At 48.2% G+C, this 19,288-nt stretch overlaps 5 protein-coding genes across 5 annotated transcripts; 2 read left to right on the top strand and 3 right to left on the bottom strand.

The window, feature by feature from the left end:
- The first annotated feature begins 826 nt into the window (after positions 1-826).
- LOC6596831 (3-oxoacyl-[acyl-carrier-protein] reductase FabG) lies at positions 827-1,698 on the top strand. The gene has a single exon (XM_002021976.2). It carries the CDS (start codon positions 844-846, stop codon positions 1,609-1,611), a length of 768 nt encoding a protein of 255 aa, XP_002022012.1. The 5' UTR covers positions 827-843; the 3' UTR covers positions 1,612-1,698.
- A 3,711-nt stretch (positions 1,699-5,409) lies between these two features.
- On the top strand, positions 5,410-8,024 carry LOC6596832 (RUN domain-containing protein 1). Its single transcript, XM_002021977.2, has 3 exons — positions 5,410-6,890; positions 6,946-7,758; positions 7,819-8,024. The coding sequence occupies exons 1-3, from the start codon at positions 5,677-5,679 to the stop codon at positions 8,006-8,008; spliced, it is 2,217 nt and encodes a 738-aa protein (XP_002022013.1). The 5' UTR covers positions 5,410-5,676; the 3' UTR covers positions 8,009-8,024.
- Positions 8,025-8,039: 15 nt separating this feature from the next.
- On the bottom strand, positions 8,040-9,489 carry LOC6596833 (crossover junction endonuclease MUS81). The gene has a single exon (XM_002021978.2). It carries the CDS (start codon positions 9,450-9,452, stop codon positions 8,193-8,195), a length of 1,260 nt encoding a protein of 419 aa, XP_002022014.1. The 5' UTR covers positions 9,453-9,489; the 3' UTR covers positions 8,040-8,192.
- Positions 9,490-12,674: 3,185 nt separating this feature from the next.
- Positions 12,675-18,735, bottom strand: LOC6596835 (mucin-5AC). The gene is made up of 3 exons (XM_026990051.1): positions 17,315-18,735; positions 17,096-17,236; positions 12,675-13,202 (listed from the first exon to the last, which is right to left on the bottom strand). The coding sequence occupies exons 1-3, from the start codon at positions 18,251-18,253 to the stop codon at positions 13,131-13,133; spliced, it is 1,152 nt and encodes a 383-aa protein (XP_026845852.1). The 5' UTR covers positions 18,254-18,735; the 3' UTR covers positions 12,675-13,130.
- LOC6596834 (translocating chain-associated membrane protein 1) lies at positions 13,662-15,838 on the bottom strand. Its single transcript, XM_002021979.2, has 2 exons — positions 15,513-15,838; positions 13,662-15,166 (listed from the first exon to the last, which is right to left on the bottom strand). The coding sequence occupies exon 2, from the start codon at positions 15,130-15,132 to the stop codon at positions 14,020-14,022; it is 1,113 nt and encodes a 370-aa protein (XP_002022015.1). The 5' UTR covers positions 15,133-15,166; positions 15,513-15,838; the 3' UTR covers positions 13,662-14,019.
- Positions 18,736-19,288: the final 553 nt, after the last annotated feature.

The raw sequence follows: 19,288 nt of genomic DNA, 5'->3' as shown, positions 1-19,288 counted from the left end.
GCATTATCTTAAGAAGTATCTATTATTTTGCGTATTAACATTAGAGCTCTATATATCCTAAACAGTTCAAAATGTTTGGAGTTGCGAATGAGATATCAATTATTATCAATTATTCAGCTTTTTCGATTATATTGTAGCTTAAAAATACCCAGTGCCACACAACGATAAGGTAAGATAAGATAAGATACAAAAATACTTGTATTTTTTTAAAGTATTAACTTAGAATAGCTGATAGAAGGTGCGAAAAGTTAACTATTTTAAAATATAAATTCAGTCGAATAATTTTAATTTATTAACGAATATTGTGCTGTTTTAAGCAGATGTTTTCTTTCACCTAAATGGAAAATGTTCAGTCACACGTCAAGGTTTTACACCGATTCGCGAATGTCATAGATGGTACAAACCTCTCCACAGATCCAATATACCCCTGATACTCCACGAGTAGTGGATATGATTAAACACGCGTTGGGGAGGTGCGCGCGCCCCCATTTAGGAGGCCCGTCTTCATTGGGCGATAAATATATGTGGGGCAGAAAGCTCTTGGCCAGCTCTTAGCGTGATTTCACAAATGTTTGAAATCAGACAAACACAAAACTTTTAATTAAAAACTTTTTGGCTCTAATGCGATGCTAGATGCTAGAGCATCGATAGCACCGGAAAGCCCGTCTCCAAAAGAACAGTTGTGGGGACTCTCCCCAGAGCGGACCCCAACAGGTGGTTAAGCGAGTGGAGTGAGAGCGGTTTCAGGGCTGTAATCTAATCAGGAAACGGCCCAGAGAGAGAGAGAGAGAGCCCTGCCCATAAATAGCCGGGTAGGGCGGGTCGTTTCTCCAGTCGTTCAAGATGAGTCTCAGCGAAAAGGTGGTGATCGTAACGGGCGCAAGCAGCGGTATTGGTGCAGCCATTGCCCAGGTTTTGGCCCGCGAGGGAGCCCTTCTGGCGCTGGTGGGTCGCAACGTAGCTAACCTGGAGGCCACCCGGAAGACCCTACAGCAGCAGGTGAAGGGCATTCGGGCGGAGATCATAGCCGCGGACGTGACCAAGGATGCAGCGGCCATTGTCCAGCAGACGATCACTCAGTTCGGCCGCATCGATGTGCTGGTAAACAACGCCGGAATCCTGGGCAAGGGCGGCCTCATTGACCTGGACATCGAGGAGTTCGACTCGGTGCTAAACACGAACCTGCGCGGCGTCGTCCTCCTCACCAAGGCGGTGCTGCCACATCTCCTGCAGACCAAGGGAGCCGTGGTCAATGTGAGCAGCTGTGCCGGTCTGCGACCCTTTGCGGGCGCTCTCAGCTACGGTGTATCCAAGGCGGCCCTCGACCAGTTCACCCGGATCGTGGCCCTCGAGATGGCCCCACAGGGAGTGCGCGTCAACTCGGTGAATCCCGGCTTTGTGGTGACCAACATCCACCAGCGCATTGGCATCGTCGATGAGGAATATAACGGCATGCTGCAGCGGGCCATCGCCTCCCATCCCATGGGCCGTGTTGGGGACGTGTTCGAGGTGGCCGAGGCCGTAGCCTTCCTGGCCAGCTCCAAGGCCAGCTTCACCACCGGCGCTCTCTTCCCCATCGACGGCGGCAAGCACAATCTGACGCCTCGTTAATCATCCGCCGCCTCCGACCCTAATTATACTCCCTCTTATATTTTCCATTTCCTCTCCCTTTTTTTTCAATAAATAAATAATAAGCAACCGTCTTTGAGGAGGAGTCATCTCTGGGTCTATCGAGGGGCTGGGACTGAGGGTGACCCCGAAATGACCGTCATGGGTTTGCTGTGTCAGACACTTGACAGACTCGTTATCTATCCATCAGCCGAGACTGATAAGATGCACTGTCAGCAACAGCAGCAGCAGCAGCAGGGGAACATGTTTGCTTTTTGGGGTAATCTCCGGTAGAGGAGCCTTATCAGAGACACTCCAAAATAACAACAGTCGGAGGGGGGCTGGTACATGGGGAGCGTGTTGGACGCGTGTTCGACCAATGTTTTGTCCCGCCTCCGTGCGGTGGTAATGTAGGTCATAATTTTCATTGTATCCCCTAGTCACAAATAAAACAGGTAAATATGCGTGGGCTTTGGGACAGCTTTAGCAATCGTGGTGGAAAGCTCAGAGCATGTTTTCAAGCTTTGAACTTTGACTTAAACAGCCATAAGATTAAGTTTCAAATGTAAAAACATTTCAAGTCAGAGGGCGTGAGCTTTTAACTAGTAAAAGCCTACCGAAGGTCCAAAGAATGCGCTTGAGGTTTCACTTGATACCTTCGGTTAATGACTGATAATGAAGACATTGTAAGCTTGCAATTCAAAGAGAGATTTCAAAGAAGGATCAAAGGTATCAAAATATATGTAGCAGGGACTGTAACCACACAATACAAATTAGAAATACATAGAGTATAAAAATAGAAGGGGGCAAGCCCCCTGCGCATTTGTTTCGCTTGTGCGCCAATATGCTGGCCGCTTCGGCATACCCATGCTATTTCGTATGCGACTGACTGTAACTGACTTGTAACTCAAATGCCAATGCTGTAGTAGTAATTAATTTTAAAAACATTACACCTTATACAGTGGCGGACCGTGAAATGTGGACACTTATGTTAAATAACTTTCAACTGATCGCGCGTATTCAAAATCCTTAAAGTCAGTCGGGAAACATTTTTATTGTGTAGATAAATCCATTAGCTGTTAATTAACGTCTCTTTTTCATAAAAAAAAAACAAAAAGTGTCGCCTTCAGGAGACAAGACTTAACCGTCTTCGACCAGCATGTTGCTACAGAAAGGGCGCCAATGGGCCAAACTCAACGAAACTTGGACTGTAAATGATTGCAGAAACGATATGTTTTTAATAAACTTAAGATAAACCCGTTTGGTTGGTAAATATGACAAATGTCCGCCAGAAAGTCGGAGAACGCTAAAAAACGACTGCCTGAAACGAACGATGTGGCAAGGAGGCAGCAGGATGGTCTGGGTATGTTTTTTTTTTATACCCGATACTCAAAATGAGTATTGGGGTATATTAGATTTGTGGTAAAAGTAGATGTGATCCAGAAGGAATCGTTTCCGACCCCATAAAGTATATATATTCTTGATCAGCATCAATAGCCGAGTCGATTGAGCCATGTCTGTCTGTCCGTCTGTCCGTCCGTCCGTCTGTCCGTCTGTCCGTCCCCTTCAGCGCCTAATGCTCAAAGACTATAAGAGCTAGAGCAACGAAGTTTTGGATCCAGACTTCTGTGATATGTCACTGCTACAAAAATATTTCAAAACTTTGCCCCGCCCACTTCCGCCCCCACAAAGGGCGAAAATCTGTGGCATCCACAATTTTAAAGATACGAGAAAACAAAAAACGCAGAATCGTAGAGAATGACCATATCTTTTAGACTGCAGAATCTGAATTGGATCGTATTACTATTATAGCCAGCATCAAGAAAACAATTTCATTTTTTCTCGCCCTGTCTCTCTCTAACACACAGGTAGCATAGGCGGCTTTGCTTAGAGTAAAACATTAGCGCCTAGATCTCAGAGACTATAAAAGCTAGAGCAACCAAATTTGGTATCCACACTCCTAATATATCAGACCGAGACGAGTTTGTTTCAAAATTTCGCCACACCCCCTTCCGCCCCCGCAAAGGATGCAAATCTGGGGATATTCACAAATCTCAAAGACTATTAACGCTAGAGTAACCAAATTTGGAATCCGCACTTCTCTTAGATCTCACTATAAAACGTGTATCTCAAAATTTCGCCCCACCACCTTCCGCCCACACAAAGGACGAAAATCTGTTGCATCCACAATATTGCAGATTCGAGAAAACTAAAAACGCAGAATCATAGATAACGACCATATCTATCAGATTGCTGAATCTGGATCAGATCAGATCATTTTTATAGCCAAAAGGAACAAATCAATTTGCAGTGGCTACGCAGCGCCCGACGTCACGCTCAGACTGATTTTCTGTCTCTCTCGCACGCACTCTTTGTCGTGTCGTTTAATATTAGCGGCGCTGCCGGAGGAGAGCCATACTGACTTAGTATCGGGTATAACTGTAGAGTTGCGGTGTCCGCAGCAACTCACAACGTTCCCCCTCGTTTGTTATAGACTTTGGTATCTGACACGAACTTAAGGATACTGACACATACATATGTACTTCCACATATGACGATTGTGCTCATTGCCATTATCAAAGATTAGTCAGAAATATTTTTATTTTTAACTTTGTTTTTGTACTGTGCTATGATTTATTTCAGAGGTTTGATTTTTCCAACTAAAATTATATTTAACAAATTATATTCAACAATGGAGGGAATTAGGACATTAGACTGGCCGGAAAATGGTCCTGTTCTGAATCCGATGGAGAAACTTAAGCACATCATGAACGTTTTTATATGATAGCAGAAACCCAATACTATATCTACATCGAAAAAGACAATTGGAAAAATGTGGTATAACGATATAAACATCGAAACAATCTGCAATATAGTAGATACCAAGTCTTCGCGTAGAAAACTAATTATAAAACACAGAAGAGGTTCAAAAAAATATGAAACTAATTTAATATTTACTCCAATATTCACAGACTTCAACGAAATAACAGAATATTTTATTTCCTGAACAAAAACCTGCAATTCATATTTTTACAAGTATGCGAAATAAAACTGATCAGAGCCGGAGTTCCCCAAGACAGCGTTCTTTGGCCCATTTTGGCCCTCGGAACTTCCTGAATCTCGCGGCAGTGGAATGTTGGGCCAAAAAACGGAATATCACAATAAAACAAGAGTAAATCCTTCAATGTAAACTTTACTATCAGAAGTAAACATCCACCAGAGCTAGCCTTCAATGGAAATTTTATCCCGTGCAAGAGTAGTCACTGCCAGCTGGGAGTCGACTTCGACTGTTTCGGTCAAGGAACAGCTCCGTAAGCTCCACTGATCCAGGAGAAAGCTTTCAACGAAAGCCACAATCACCTTCAGGCTGCGGACAGTTTTAAGCTCCCATTTCCACCCATCTGTATGAAAACTGCCCGGAAAGCTAACTTTCTAACTAAATCCACGAATGCCACAGCTTACTGATGTTCCAATCTTCAGAGCTTATATCAAAAGATTTGATTCAAATCATACAAAATATATACTGGTGGGATGTAAACTTCAATAAAAAGCTCGTACGAAAACCACCCACGCTTCGTTTGTATCTCTTTCCGATGACAAAACCCTTAAATACGGAATGTTTTTTTGGTCATGGAAAGCTCCGTAAGCTCCACTGATCCAGGATCAAGCTTTCAACGATAAGCACACACCCCCGATGGCGGGCGGGAAGCTTTAAGCTTCCATTGCAACCCCTCTGGACGAAAGCTAGCAGTGACTTTCCATGGCTACTTCATGTCAGTCAGTGCGTCAGAAACTGTCGCAGGGCGCTCATCGTGCGGCCCAAATCCTCCCCCGGGCTGCCAAAGTGGCACAGACACACACACAAAGCGAGACAGAGCGAGCGAAAGCGTACGACATACAAAGAGGGTTAGAGAGAGCGAACAACAGTGGGAAGCAGCAGGCGCTGGTCCAGCTGGCATAGAAAGCGGAACTGGCCACCGATTGATTTTTCTTTGCAAACGGGAAACGCGGAAAAGTAAACCATACGTAAACAGAACGCAGAGTCTAAGCCTGCGATTCCATTTAGAAATGGAGGAGGCACTGCAGTTGACCGAGGCGGAGGCCACGGAATCAATGGAATCATCCCCCGTTGAAGGCAAGCAGCCTGTGCATGAGGCGAACAGCTGCCACGACAAAGCTGCCACATATCCAGAGGAAACCGAGAACGAGACGGACCCCGAGCACGATCCAGAGCCAGAGCAGATGCTTAGCGAGAGGTGGTCCCCGCTAGGAGCCAACTACGATGACGCCAATAGCGCCAGCTCCGGGGTGGACTGCGAGCTGGAGCCCACTTTGCTGGGCCTAAGTCTGGAGAAGAGCAGCCCCGGCAATGAGACGGAGAATGCCAGCGAACTGGCTCGCCTCCGCAGCATCGAGGAGGAGCAGGAGCTGCTCACCAGCTCCCTGCTGGCCCTAACCTCGCACTTTGCCCACGTCCAGCTGAGGGTGCGACAAATTGTCGAGGCTCCCGCGGAGGAGCGGGACCAGTTGCTGCGGGATCTGGATGACTTTGCCTTCCAGGGCATTCCCGATGCCGGCCTCGGCCAGAAGAAGGGCTCCGACGCGGAGCCGGAGCGGGAGACGGAGACCGATGGCCAGCTGATTGAGCAGCTCAAGTCGCAGCTGACGGAGCTGGAGCAGTTGGCATATGAGGCCGGGGAACCGGGCATCCTGCCGCAGCATGTCCTCCTCGAGAAGCAGAAGTTCATCCTGGACGAGCTACGGGCCAAGCTCAATCTGCAGGTGGAGCAGCAGGATCTGCCATCGCTCAGCACGGATCAGCTGCGGCACCAGGTGGACAACGCCATCGGGGAGTTTGTGGGGCCGCTGAAAATGAAGGAGCAGCTGGTGGCCCAGCTAAAGACACAGATCACCGACCTGGAGCGCTTCATTGCCTTCCTGCAGTGCGATGCGGCCGGCTCCGGTTCGGGCTCCACTGCCAGCGGCAGCGACAGGCTGAAGCTCCTCTCCGGAGCCTACAACAGCTATGCGGCCAAGCAGACGGCCCGTTCCCAGGTCTCTTTGCCCGCTCCGGCGGAAACTTCTCCTCCATCTCGTTCCTATTCCCATTCGTCAGCCCTGCCCGTGGCCCAGGCGGGCGAGAGCCTGCATAGCAAGGCACACGGATTGCTGGACAAGGCCTCCATCCTTATGCAGATGTTCGCCAGCACGCACCTGGCCAAGCCGCGCGAGGACTTCCAGCAGAACACCCTGAAGAAGACGCACAAGGGTAATCACTGGGGGTAGGTGTGTCCTCTCGTTTGTGCTCTCAAAATCTGAAGCTTCCTTATATTCCAGGGATCTTCGTGCCCAGCTGGAGGTGGATATCCAGGAGGTGGCCGCCTTGGCCGCCACGCTCAGCTGCGACCGCGAGAAGTTGGCCAATATCAAGCGGGCCCTGCGACAACAGCAGCAACAGCAACAGCAGCAGGCGGGATCCTCGAGTACATGCCTCAATCCCCAGAACGGAGCGTTGATTACCTTGCCACCGCGCTGCAGACGGGCCGTGGCCGCAGGCCATGAGCTGGCACCATATGCCGCGGCTGCTGCGTCGGCAGCCACCTCCTCCGACTCAGAAGAGGAAGCCAGCTACGACCGCTTCGAGTGGGAGAAGGAGATCAAGGGTCTGAGCCTGGGAAGGCGTATCGTTCACATGCGCGGCGACTCCATAGCCACTATCGGACGCGAGCTGACGACCGTGGTGCGCAAGAACTTTGCCCGCACTGTGCAGCAGCTGATCCAGCATGGCCTGAGGATTCCCGCCGAGTCGGCGGCCTCCAGCCTGATGGTGCCCTTCATGCGATGCCTGCATCCGGGGACGCAGCGCATGGCAGCACCGTCTGCCCAAGAGTCGCAGTTCCTCGGTCTGGGCCGGGGGATGCACGCCTGGGAGCTGATCCTCGAGTACTACCAACTGAAGCATGGCGAGGAGTACAACAACACACCAGCGAGAAAGCTCTCGCTGAGCTTCCAACTGGACATTGTCGATGCCCAGGCTGTGACGGCCAAACAGAGCCTGCTCAGCACAGTGGGCATGATCCTGGCCATGCACAAGCCGTACAAGCGCAGCCACAATGCCCACTTCAAGGCCTTTGTCTGTGCGGGACTGAAGTGAGTATTCCTCCAGCTCGATTTTCCATTGAATTCAATCCTTTCCTTTAATTTTGACAGCTCCCATCTGCTGGTGGAGTGGCTGAATCTGATCCTCAGCTGCAACGAGCTGATTGATACCTACTACTCGTCCACCAGCTATGTGGCCCGCACTGGCTTCCGCGACTCGTTGCGCTCCATCGACGCCCTGTCCAAGTTTGACTTTGATCTGCCAGTGGACCTGGCCATCCGGCACTTCCGCAACATCTAAAGAGGAAGGAAAGATCTAGACGCTAACTGAGAACTCTTATTCATGTGTATGATATATTTTTGACCAGGATAGGGAGCCAGAATCCTGGAAACTAGTCCAAATCGTACTCTCGTACTATTCCCTCACTTATGTATAAATTCGTGTATATAACCTTAGATATGCCCCATTAAATCAATTGCTAATCCTACCTAAACTCGCTGCCGTAGAAGTCATACAGGCACTTGCTCAGCTTTTCTCCCAGCGGTCGCTCCAAAGCCCCGCATGTGATTCCCGCCAGCAGTCGCCTGGCTTGGTCCACCTCTTCACACGCCTCGTAAGCATCCAGGAGGAGACGCGGCGTGGGATAAAGCTCCACAATGGCCAGGGCTCGCTCCATTGAGAGAGAATGCAGTTGAAGCAGCTGCTGGACGAATACCTCGCGCACCGTCAGATGGGCATTCTTGGCCGAGTCCTCGTACAGGTCCCGGAACTTCAACAGACCAACACGGCGGTCGGTCAGACAGCTGGACGATCCCAATGCGGCTCGATCCACGCTGTGGAGGCTCTTGCTGAGAAAAAGTTGCCGCAGCGCTCGGCTCATCCCCGCCAAGTAGCACATGCTACGGTAGTGGTTCTCTGTCCGCACCACCTGGATGCCTGACTGGATGCGGGTGTTGGCCAGCGCCTGGAGCAGCGAGTCCAGGGGCAGGCCAAGCTGCTCGTTGTCCCCATAGTCCTCGATCAAGTAGATCACGTTTGGCAAGCCGCACTGCCGGAGACGGTGCTTTTGCTCGTGAAAGCGGCCGTCGCGGATGCTCGAAGCCAGGTCGTCCATGCGCTTGCGCTCGACAATGTAGGGCAGGACAAGCTCGCTGCCGTCCGCATCGCGGGCTATCCATAGAAAGTCGCCGACGGTGAGGCGACGCACCTCGTGGTCGGCGCCCAGGGACTGCAGGTAGCTGCGCGTTTGGTCGAGGACGCGCTTGTTCTTGCCACTCGTCTCCTGGGTATCAACCAGGAGCAGTACCTCAAAGCTGTCCGGCAGCATCTCCACCACTCGCTCACGTTCCTCGGCTGCAGCCTGCTCCAGCTGGGCTTTTTTGGTCGGCTTCTTGGCGGGGTCCTTCTTTGTCTTCTGCTGCTTCTCCTGCACCGCCTTGACTACCTGTTGCACCTGCTCTTCGTACTGGGCTGTGGTTGTCTGCGGCTGTGGCTGGCTGGCTGCCCGGTGCTGCCGTAGCTCCTCATCGATCAGCTGGCACAAGGTGCCACCGAATCCACGCAGAACGGAGCAGTCGCGCCCACTGTACAGCGGCAGCGGATAGCTCTTCAGAGCCTCCAGGGCCTGTCGCAGCTTGTGCTGGGACCTCTGCTGTCGGCGTTCCGCCTCACGAAGCCAACGCTCCAGCCAGCGGGTGAACAGCGGATTGGGCTCTCGCAGACGCACCTCCAGTCGTGTCTCCATTTGGGATTTATACAAATTAAATTGCGATTGTGCAATGATTGGGTTCACTCTTTGCTAGATTTGCGCCTTCTTTTGACTGCATATCTGGTGATGGTAGTTTGGCATTCTGCATGCTTATCGATAGTTGCGGCACTAGAATCCGTGAACTTGATTCGACATTTGACGGTATTTAATACCAAAAGATTGTTTTAATTTTTACATGAGCCAAGTCACTGAGGTAATAAATTATAATAATAATAATTAATAAAAATAAATAATAAATTTGCAACGCATATTATTAAATAATGGTAAAATATGCATGTTTGCTTGGCACACACCAACAAGATCACTCTATCGATAGTCAGTATCTGATTCGCAGTTTTACAATCGATTGCCCGCGCATCTCTACACCGTGCAGTTTTGTTTCTGTTTTTTATTTGTTTTTATTTATTTCACGACATTCGCAATACGGTCAACTGTAAAATGTGACAAAGCAGTGTCACCTAGTTACCAACAGCGGCATTATGATAGCCCTGAACATATTCACTACCAAGATGACTGAGTTGGACCAGCCACGCCGTTTCAGATTGAGGTTTTCTCCATTTCTAAATTGACCAGCAGTTTCCCATAATCAATGTGTACTTGACGGATGTAGTGAGCTAGCCCTGTCCCAGAACTTTGATGTCGTACATGCTATACGCATACTCCATCCTCTCCGCAGAGACAGCTGCTCTTCCGCATGCTCTACCTGCATTCCTGTTGTCTCTTTCAGATTGACTGGAAGTCATGCGGATTTTTTTTACTAGATCTAGAGCAGGATCAAGGCGCCTTACGCTGGACACCTGTTAGAACCTGGTCACCTGTGGTGTTTCGCCCAAGATGGGCCCAAATGAAGCTTCTCCTCAAGCATGTCCATCCCTTTGTGTTAGAACAGGAGAGAAACTACAAGCTCATGTATTTCCTATATTATCTAAATAGAAATTGTATGCAAAGAAAACCTAGGGCAATCCAAACTGGATAATACTATCAGGCAGGCTCCGTTTTTCACTTGCTCTTGCGGATTACGTTTTCAGCCAAAACGTTTCGTTTTCGTTTTAGGGTACTGTTGTTGTTGCCCTGGCCATTTTTTCCGAGCCAAATAGAGGTTGGGTTAAAATAAAATTATTTATAAAGAAAGCAAAAGTTATATTACCCCGATATAGATATCAAGTTTATGTTAATGCATCAATAAGTCATCTATTTTTTTTTTCGTTTGACATTAAGGCTCGTGTCGTTGTATAAAAAACCGTTTACTTTTCATTTCAACAAAAATGTTTTCGTTTTGAAAACGAATAAATCTTGCGGAATGTGAAAACGGGCGCCCCAATTTATGTGTATTCAAAAGGAGCCTGGCTGTACATATATTTCAGAGGTTTTGTTCCGACTTGTTAGTCTGAAATTTAATTCCATCCATTTGGTTTTTTTTTTAAGGAATGTATTACCCATTCGATCAGTCTCAAAGTGAACTGAAATAAATGTAAGATTTGATTAAACAAAATGTCTTCCCAAACTCTAAAAAACTCGACCCAAAGATTTTAGTATATTCATGTAATTAGTTTTCTTTTTTATTATTCACTTTAACAAGCAAAAACATTCAATATAGTGTGTGTTTTGTGTATACATATACATACATATATATATAGGTTCATAATCGTATATACGAGTATATCTAATGTCACGCTTTTCAGACGGGATTGTTGCACTGCTCCCGTCCGCCCACCATTGGGCCATGGCAACATTTGTGTGCTGTATGTATGCGTATTCTGGTTGGATCTGGATTGGATTGCTGCCTTTTGTATATAGTATATAGACTTAACTGTTTAGCTTCGCAAATTAGTGATAACATATACATATGGAGGATATATCCTGCTTCATCTATATCGTCGTCTTACGTAAATGCAAGCCTTATACTTTTGCGTTACATAATACATACATATATATTGTATATACATATATATGGTATATATATCATTTGTATAGAGGTGTGTGGGAGTGTGTGTCTGTATATATATGTAAATATGTTGAGCAAATCAATATTTTGTGTTTTTCAGCGCGAGTGCCGCCCCCGAAAAATCTTATGCTAAATAGTTGCTTCTTTGGATTTTCTCATTTTGTTATTGGATTTGTTCTTGCTCTAAATATTACGCTTACAAAAATACAGATCATCTCAAATACTTGTCAATGCTTCACAGTTGTACACAGTTATACATACATATATAGAGCCACATACAGAGTAATACGGCGTGTTGCATACACACATACATATACATACATGGTTATACTCTCCCGATCCGATCTCTCCCATCTACTAATACTTGGATCGCCTCTGCTTCCGCTTCCTTTGCATTTTATTTAGCAACTGTGTTTTTTTTTATTTGGTGCTCGGCTTTAAGCGGTGCTCCAAAACATGAATCCTTTGGAGATTCGATTGCAGGCTGGATCTAATCCTCCGCTCTAGAGGATCGGTCACTGCTTTCGGATAATGGTAAATGCATTTAGAAGCTTTTCGTCTGCTTGTAGTACAATATTTGTGCTATAATTTAAGTACAGTCCAGGCCCGATAACTAGAAGCACCTTTTAACTAGACCGACAAAAAAAGTATTTCTTATTTCTGGACGTTTTCATTTGATTTGAATTCTTTGGTTTCAAGAGTACACACGAATTATAAGTTAAGGGGGAGATGACGTTAGCATTTTGAGATGCCTGGGAACATCACGTTATTTTGTATAGTTTTTTCCATCAATTAACTACGGTGTGCGGTGCGTCTCAAAACTGTATGACATGTGGAATTGGGAGAGCTTTTGAGATCATTAAATACGGCGAGTATACACATTATTGAGTATCTTCCACTTGAATTTAGTTCTTTTATACACTATCAATTCTGAAGTTATTCGAGAACATACCAATACATGTTATCAAATAGATAGATCTTAAACTCTAAATCTATGTTATCGAATTGATTCAGAATTGAAGGTGTATATGGATAGCTCCACACCTAATACTGCTATATATACCTGTCCGTAGCGTAGCGAACTGTACTACACCATTTCACTTGAAAGAGCTCTTTTGATAATGGGAATATTTGAGCCACAATTTTTCAGAGCATCGAATTCTAATCATAATCGAGCATCCTCCGTGCGTATAGTATATAAATACATATATGTATATATCTTTATAGATTATGGAAATAAGCTCTCTCTCTCACACACACGCATATCTATACATACTTACACGCACACACTCTCTCACACACACGGAAAGACATAGGCACAACCTAAGCAACATTTTTGGAAAGAGTTTCAAAACGAGTTTTCAAGACTTTTTTGTGGGAAAATTAACCTTTCAGCTTATTTTTGTGTGTCCAAGCTTTCAAGAAACAGTCTTCATCTTCAGCTTCAGCTTTGTCTTTTTTTTGTTTTTGGTTTTTTTTCGGGGTTTCTTCCGGGAGAGAAACATAACAGTGAAAGTTGCTTGGGGATGGGTATAAGGGGCCTTTGGGCGTTCGCGAAAGGGCTATTGAAAGGTTCCGAATGCTCCCGAAGCACGTGTCCCATTCTATGCACGTGTGTGCGTCCATATAGAAGGACCAAACGAAGGATCGTTGGATAAGCAGGCGAAAAAGAAGAGATACTCGGAGATCCTTGTGACACGGGAGTTCCCTTAGTCGTCGTCCGACAGATTCGTGGTGGTAAGCAGCGTGGCATTGTCTTCGGCTCCCTGCTCCTCAATGTCCTGTAAAGAAGTGGCAGAGAGAAGTCTTTCAGTTACATATTTTCTTAGATGTTTACATCCCCTCCCCCACATCTATCAGTCAGAGCATTCTTCAGTTTTTCTTATATAAAATATATATATTTATACATATATTTAGCAATTGTGTTTTTTTTTTGTCTGCTTCGTTTACAATCTTCGTCTGCTGCTCTGGTTCTTTTATCTTCAACATTCTTCAGATTTAATTTCTTTTAAGTGGTTTTTCGTTTTTGTTTTATAAAAAATAGTTTTACATGCAAATAGGACGATTGGAAATTGTTGTTGTTGAAATAATTTACTTATTACAAAGAGATTGGAACCAAAAAACACACCACGCACACATGCAGGTTTTTTTTTGTGTATATTATATAAAAATAAAAAAAATTTATTAAAAAAAAATTATATAAAACTTAAAATGAAAACAAAACATTTAGGCTAAAAAAAATTAGGTTTCAAAAATAGTGTCATCGCGTGCCGGAAAGTGGTTCTCTTCTGGTTCTGTGTTCTTCTCTGAGAAATTGGTAAATGCAGCGGAAATGTGCCTCGGTAGCGTAGTGTAGTTGTTGCAGGTTGCATCTGGAGCTGGAGCTGGGATCTGGAGCCGGGCCTTGACTTTGGCCGAGAATTACATTTACATTTACATTGGGGTCTGTCAGTGGTGCTGCTCTCTCGCTCTGGCTATCTGTCTCCTCTCGGATTTTGATTGGATTGGTTAAGACTGATTTTGGATTGGATTGGAAGTGTGCGGAAGATTTTGTTGCTAGGTGGAGAGAGTCGTCGATGGCTTGGCCGCCGGTCCCTCTCACTTGAGCTTCTGCTTGACGGGACTGGGCGACGGCTGGTCCGCCTCGGGCAGGTCGCTCTCCTTCTTTCGCTTCACCTTGTCCTTTGGTGCCTTGATGGCCTTCTTTGAGGACTGGGCCGCCAGTAGTTTGGCCTCGCGCTTCGCTTCACGCTTGGCTTCACGCTTGGCGCGCAGCTGTTCGGTGATGAAGGAGAACACGAGGTAGCCCTGCAGGGCGATCAAACCGCCGAGGGCCAGCAGGGAGCGCAGGCCCCCGATGCCGTAGTAGAGGGTGAGCACACCAATCACCGAGGTGGCGAAGCGTACCAGGAAGAAGCAGGCATTGTTCACCACGCGGAGGCGGGCCAGACGCTCCTCGCGATCGAAAACGCCGATCAGCTGGAAAACGTGCGAGAGCAGCTCGCTGAAGTAGTGCAGCGTGAGCAGGACGAGGGCCAGCCGCTGGAAGCTCAGGGTGTAGGCGATCACGATGAGGCTGAATCCGCTGATGGAATGTACGATCTTCGGCTGCTGCTCCTCCCTGGTGCGGATCTTCTGGAAGTACAGCTCCGGCAGCATGTGCAGGTAGTACGCCAGCTGGATGATGAAGTAGAACTTGTGCAGGAAGCTCATCGGATGGCTGGGGAAGCTCTCCCACAGCAGTGCCACCTGGCCCAGGTAGCCCTCGCGCAGAACGACGTGTGCCCCCCACACGAATGAGAGCAGGTAGAAGGCCACTAGCTGGCCGGATTCGTTGAAGCGGGCCAGCTTGAACTTGGAGAGGTGCAGTTTCTTGCTGATCTTATCCAGAACGAATTCTTGGATGATCGCGTGCATGATGATGCAGGTCAGGGTGTAGAAGAAGATCGAGCAGTAGTCCTTGATGCCGGCTACATAGGTGTAGGCCTTGCCGTAGGGCTGCTCCCTACTGGGGTCCTCCCCGCTGACGTTGTGGTGCAGCGAGATGAAGGCGCTGGCGAAGGAGGCCGTCGACTCGTTCATCAGGCCCACCACGAAGACCATTGCCACACAGGAGATGATGTCCGCATGGTTTTGTATCACGAACTCGTGGCTCAGGATCGGCGGGTTTTTGTTGCTGGGCTTGCGTCCCAGACCGGGTTTAATAGCCATCTTCCTGGAGGAGTTTGGAGTTGGGGGATTGTCGCTGCAATGGGTTGTACACGTTAGCGATGAGAGATTCTCACTGGGAACTGTTAACTTGAAACTGGATTCTGGCCATGCCGTGCGCTCGTCCGAGTCTGTGTATGCCGCGAGCTCTCTCTCCCTTCCGCAGCAAAATCACAATTTGCCTTGTTGGCACTCGGCTCGCACTCGCACACCAATACGGGGACTGGCTCCCAGAGCCACACATGCAACAACGCCACACTATCGCTCAACAGACACACGTACACACTTATGCGAGAGAGAGGGGAGGCATGAAGCACACACACATACGTTTGCGGAGGCACAGCACAGACACGCAGGCAAAAGTTTGGGTTTGAAATGCTTACAGGATTCTCGTGTTTTTCGCGTTTTGCTGACGTAGGCGTTGGGGGCTATCTCCACTCTGGCCGCTTCTGTTGCAGCTCCGGCTCGGCTCGGGCTAGGCTCACTTCTGGTACTGACCAACACACGTAGCAGTCGCTGTCGCTGCTTGCTCCTCTGCTCCAGCCGCGCTGCTGCCTTTTACTTTTGCTTCTCACCTGTGTGACTGACTGACTGTTGGACGGCAACGGCAAACGGCAACGTCGATGCTGCCAGCCCGATGTGTGTGGGTGTGCGTGCCTGTGTGTGTGTGTGTGTGTGTACGCTGCTACGTTTCACCGAATCCAGGGCTGGAAGCACACACACGATTCAGTTGTTCAAAGATTTCTTTCATTTACAGCACACTTTATTTCACACTGCAATATTGACACTGTACTGCTTTGTATGCGAGTTTTCACCATCGGTATCGAAAATTCTTCCCTTGGTTCCGCTGGCTGTGCAGCCCTGCCAAAAAAACCTTAATGCGCTATACAGCAGCAACAACAACAAAATTGCCACGCAGCGCCTCCTATCCAACAACAGCAGCAGCGCTGCGTTGCTCTCACTACCACTTGTTCACATGCCTGCCTGCCAACTCACTCGCTCTCACGTGGTGTGCCGACAGCCGGCTAAAGTCATGCGCTCTCTCGCTCTCCCAAGCGCCACAAGTTTATGCTTGGTGTGAGCGCGACCGTGTGTGACGTGGAACGACGACGATGTGTACACCAACACAAAGAAAACTGGTTTGTTGTTGCCATGCTCCAGTTTCCAGTTCGCGGTTGCCGAGGGCTGCATAGAAACTTAGTTCAGTTCCGGAACTGATTCAGCGGCGAAATTCTATCTTTTTTTATAATATTTGATCACAATTTGTTCACACTCACAAACACGTCTCACCAGTCTTTTATTATTAATTTAAATTGTTATTGTAAAACGCAAAAAACTACACTTGTTTGAACAATTTTAGTGTCCGAGTTCGGGACTGGACTCAGTGGCAGCAGGGCTGCTCACTTGCCAGGGCTGGAGACAAGCTCCCTGCTGCCCGCGCATGTTTAAGCTTCTCGTTAAAGGTCGAGGTCATCTGGAGTTTGCCCATTGTAATGCCCCGTAACCTATGTACGTTAGTTACAAAGGAGATTTCAAACAATTTTCGTCCTTGCTCCTGGTCCTGACCCTCATGCCAGTGGTCGCCCCCTGCTCTGGCTAAGGCTTAGCGGCGTCTATGTTCTGTTCTGTCAGTGTGGGGGACCACGCAAGCCTTCCTGTCGTACGAGCATCTGGGAGCCAGTGACAGCCTGGCTGTCAATATAAGTCCAGCCAGGGAACATATCAGTTCCTCCGGATCTCCCCCTGGAATAACCGCCTTTCCGATTGATGTGCCTTAGACTTTTGTTCTGTTCCTCCACGCAATAGTCACTCCGTTCCATTCTTTTACACCCATTCAAATCCACGATTTCGTGGTCGTGCCCCATTTTATGGTCCTTGGTGCACCACTCATGTTACACAAGAGCGACCCCTAAAGGGACCGTCCCGCCCCCTCCCAAAGGGTAATTAAATGCAATTTCCTACTCACATTACGATTCCGCTTGCGCACCGAGGATACGATGGTGCGCTTGTTGCGTGCCACCAGGCAGACCGTGATGATCAAAATCATGCCAATGAGTGCGAATCCCAGTAGGGCAGGCAGCAGCACGCTATCCTCGTCCTTGTATCCCTGAAAAGCAAGGGAGGGATGGGGAGAGAGGAGATGAAACACCACACGCTACTAGGACGGAGGACATGCTATACTTACGGTCCACTGGAAGTAGGTCGAGGGATCTATGTAGGCCCAGTGCGTCTTTATCCAATCGCTGTTACTCTTGTTCTGGCCCTTCTCCATTTTTGCGGCCTGCTGGTGCTGCTCTGCAGAGACCTGCGTCTTGGCCAGGACCGGGGGCATGATTGGCTTCTTGGCGGCCGACTTTAGCAGCGGCACCTGTATGATTCGTGTGGTGATCATGGTGGCCGGCAGATGGCGCTGCTGGCCTTGCGGTGGGACCACGGCAGAATATCCGGAAGTGCTGACTGGAACGAGCAGCTGAGGCGGCGGTGGCTGCTCTCTGGTTGTGGTTGTAGGTGCAGTTGTGGTACTGGTGCTGCTGCTGGTCTGTGGCGCCATGGTAGTGGTAGTTGTAGTGGTGCTTGTTGTTGTGGTTGTGCTGCTGCCGGGGGTCAGCGGCTGCTGCCGCTCCTCTGTTCCTGTGCTGGACGCCGGGACCGTTTTGTTTACCTTCAGTACAAACTGTTCGATTCCATTCCGGTTCACAATCTTAACTGTTTTTCCCACGCTCTGACCTAGCTGTAGCATCGGCGACCCGGTGGGCGGTGTCCCCGGCAAAGTCTTTCCAGATCCAGCTCCAACTCCAGCTCCAGTGGGTGGCCGGCTATGGGTGAGGGCAGCCTTGGTCTTGAGAAACCATTCCGTGGGATTGGGCAGACACTCGGCGGAGACCAGGAAGGGGATGAGGACAGCGCCAATGATCACGGTGCAGACGAAGATCAGGCCCAGGTAGGCGAAGAAAGAGCGCCGTCGTCGCTGTCCCGCCGCCGAGCTGCGCTTGGACGTGGCGGTGGATGACGACGAGGAGGACGAGGAGGCAGCCGACAGTTTACCCTCGATGCGGAAGTCATCGTTTTGCGGTAGAATCGTGTATTGCAGGCTGTTCTCGCCGTGACGTATTGTTTTATACATCGTGATCTCTCTCTCTGATTGCACTCTCTCTATTTCTCTCTACTCTGTCGCTTCTTCTGTTCAGTCGCTGCCTCTGCTCTAAACTACAAAAATTACGTTGGCTGCGTTTCTCTGTTGTTGTTGCTGTTGCGTTCACCAGCTAACGGTGAATCTTTCAGAAATCCCTCTGCTTCAGCTGCTGCTTCTTCTCCTTATCTCCTGGTATTCTATAGTGTGTGTGTGTGTGTATGCGTCTGTGTGTTGTTGTGTGTTCCGTTTTTGTTGTTCCTCTTCCTGCTCTTACTACACTCCCCGCTACTGATGCTTCTGCTGTCGACTGTCGACCAGGAAACAGCTAATTCTTCGTCAATTCCCCTTCTTTCCTTTCGTTATTTCTCTGCTGATTATATTGTTCCTGGTGCAGCTTTTGATTCTGCTGCTTTCTGCCTACGCGTGGGACTATTGTTGTTGCGCCTCGGTCTGGTTCCTGTTCCTGCTGCTGCTGCTGCATGCTCCTTGCGCACTAAATTTTATGTTTTTATTGATTTACCGTTTTTTGTTTTTTCGCACATGCGCGTTTCTTGTACTGACTCTTCGCTCCAGTGCTGCCAATCACTATAAGTCTATTTATTATGGAATATTGGGTGTTGTATAATGGAATGTGGTGAACATCGATGTTTTTCAAATTTTCGCGGCTCTCTGACAAAACTTTTCAGCAAATGGAAGAAGCAGGATAAAACCCCACCAAATGGAAGAAGAAGAACAACAACATCTCGGGACTGGAGGAGGGGCTGTTCGGCTGACGACACCAAACACGCAGCGGACAAAAGCAAAACCCTTTACACCTTGGAGTACACCGCGAGGAACCGCTGGCACTGACGTGTGCCGATTGCGCGAGTCCCGTGGTCCTATGCCGCGTCCTGCTGCTGCAGAACTACGATCTTAGGCAGAGGTCACAGGTCGCCCGGTTTTTTATCCGCTTCTGACTGGTTTATCCGCTTGGGCTTCTGACTAAAAATCCAACTACGATATTTTTTCCATTTATCTCTGAGAACT

This window comes from Drosophila persimilis, unplaced genomic scaffold (assembly GCF_003286085.1).
Source record: "Drosophila persimilis strain 14011-0111.01,24,50 unplaced genomic scaffold, DperRS2 tig00000520-arrow-pilon, whole genome shotgun sequence".
Taxonomy (NCBI): domain Eukaryota; kingdom Metazoa; phylum Arthropoda; class Insecta; order Diptera; family Drosophilidae; genus Drosophila; species Drosophila persimilis.
This window is presented reverse-complemented; position numbering and strand designations above follow the sequence as displayed.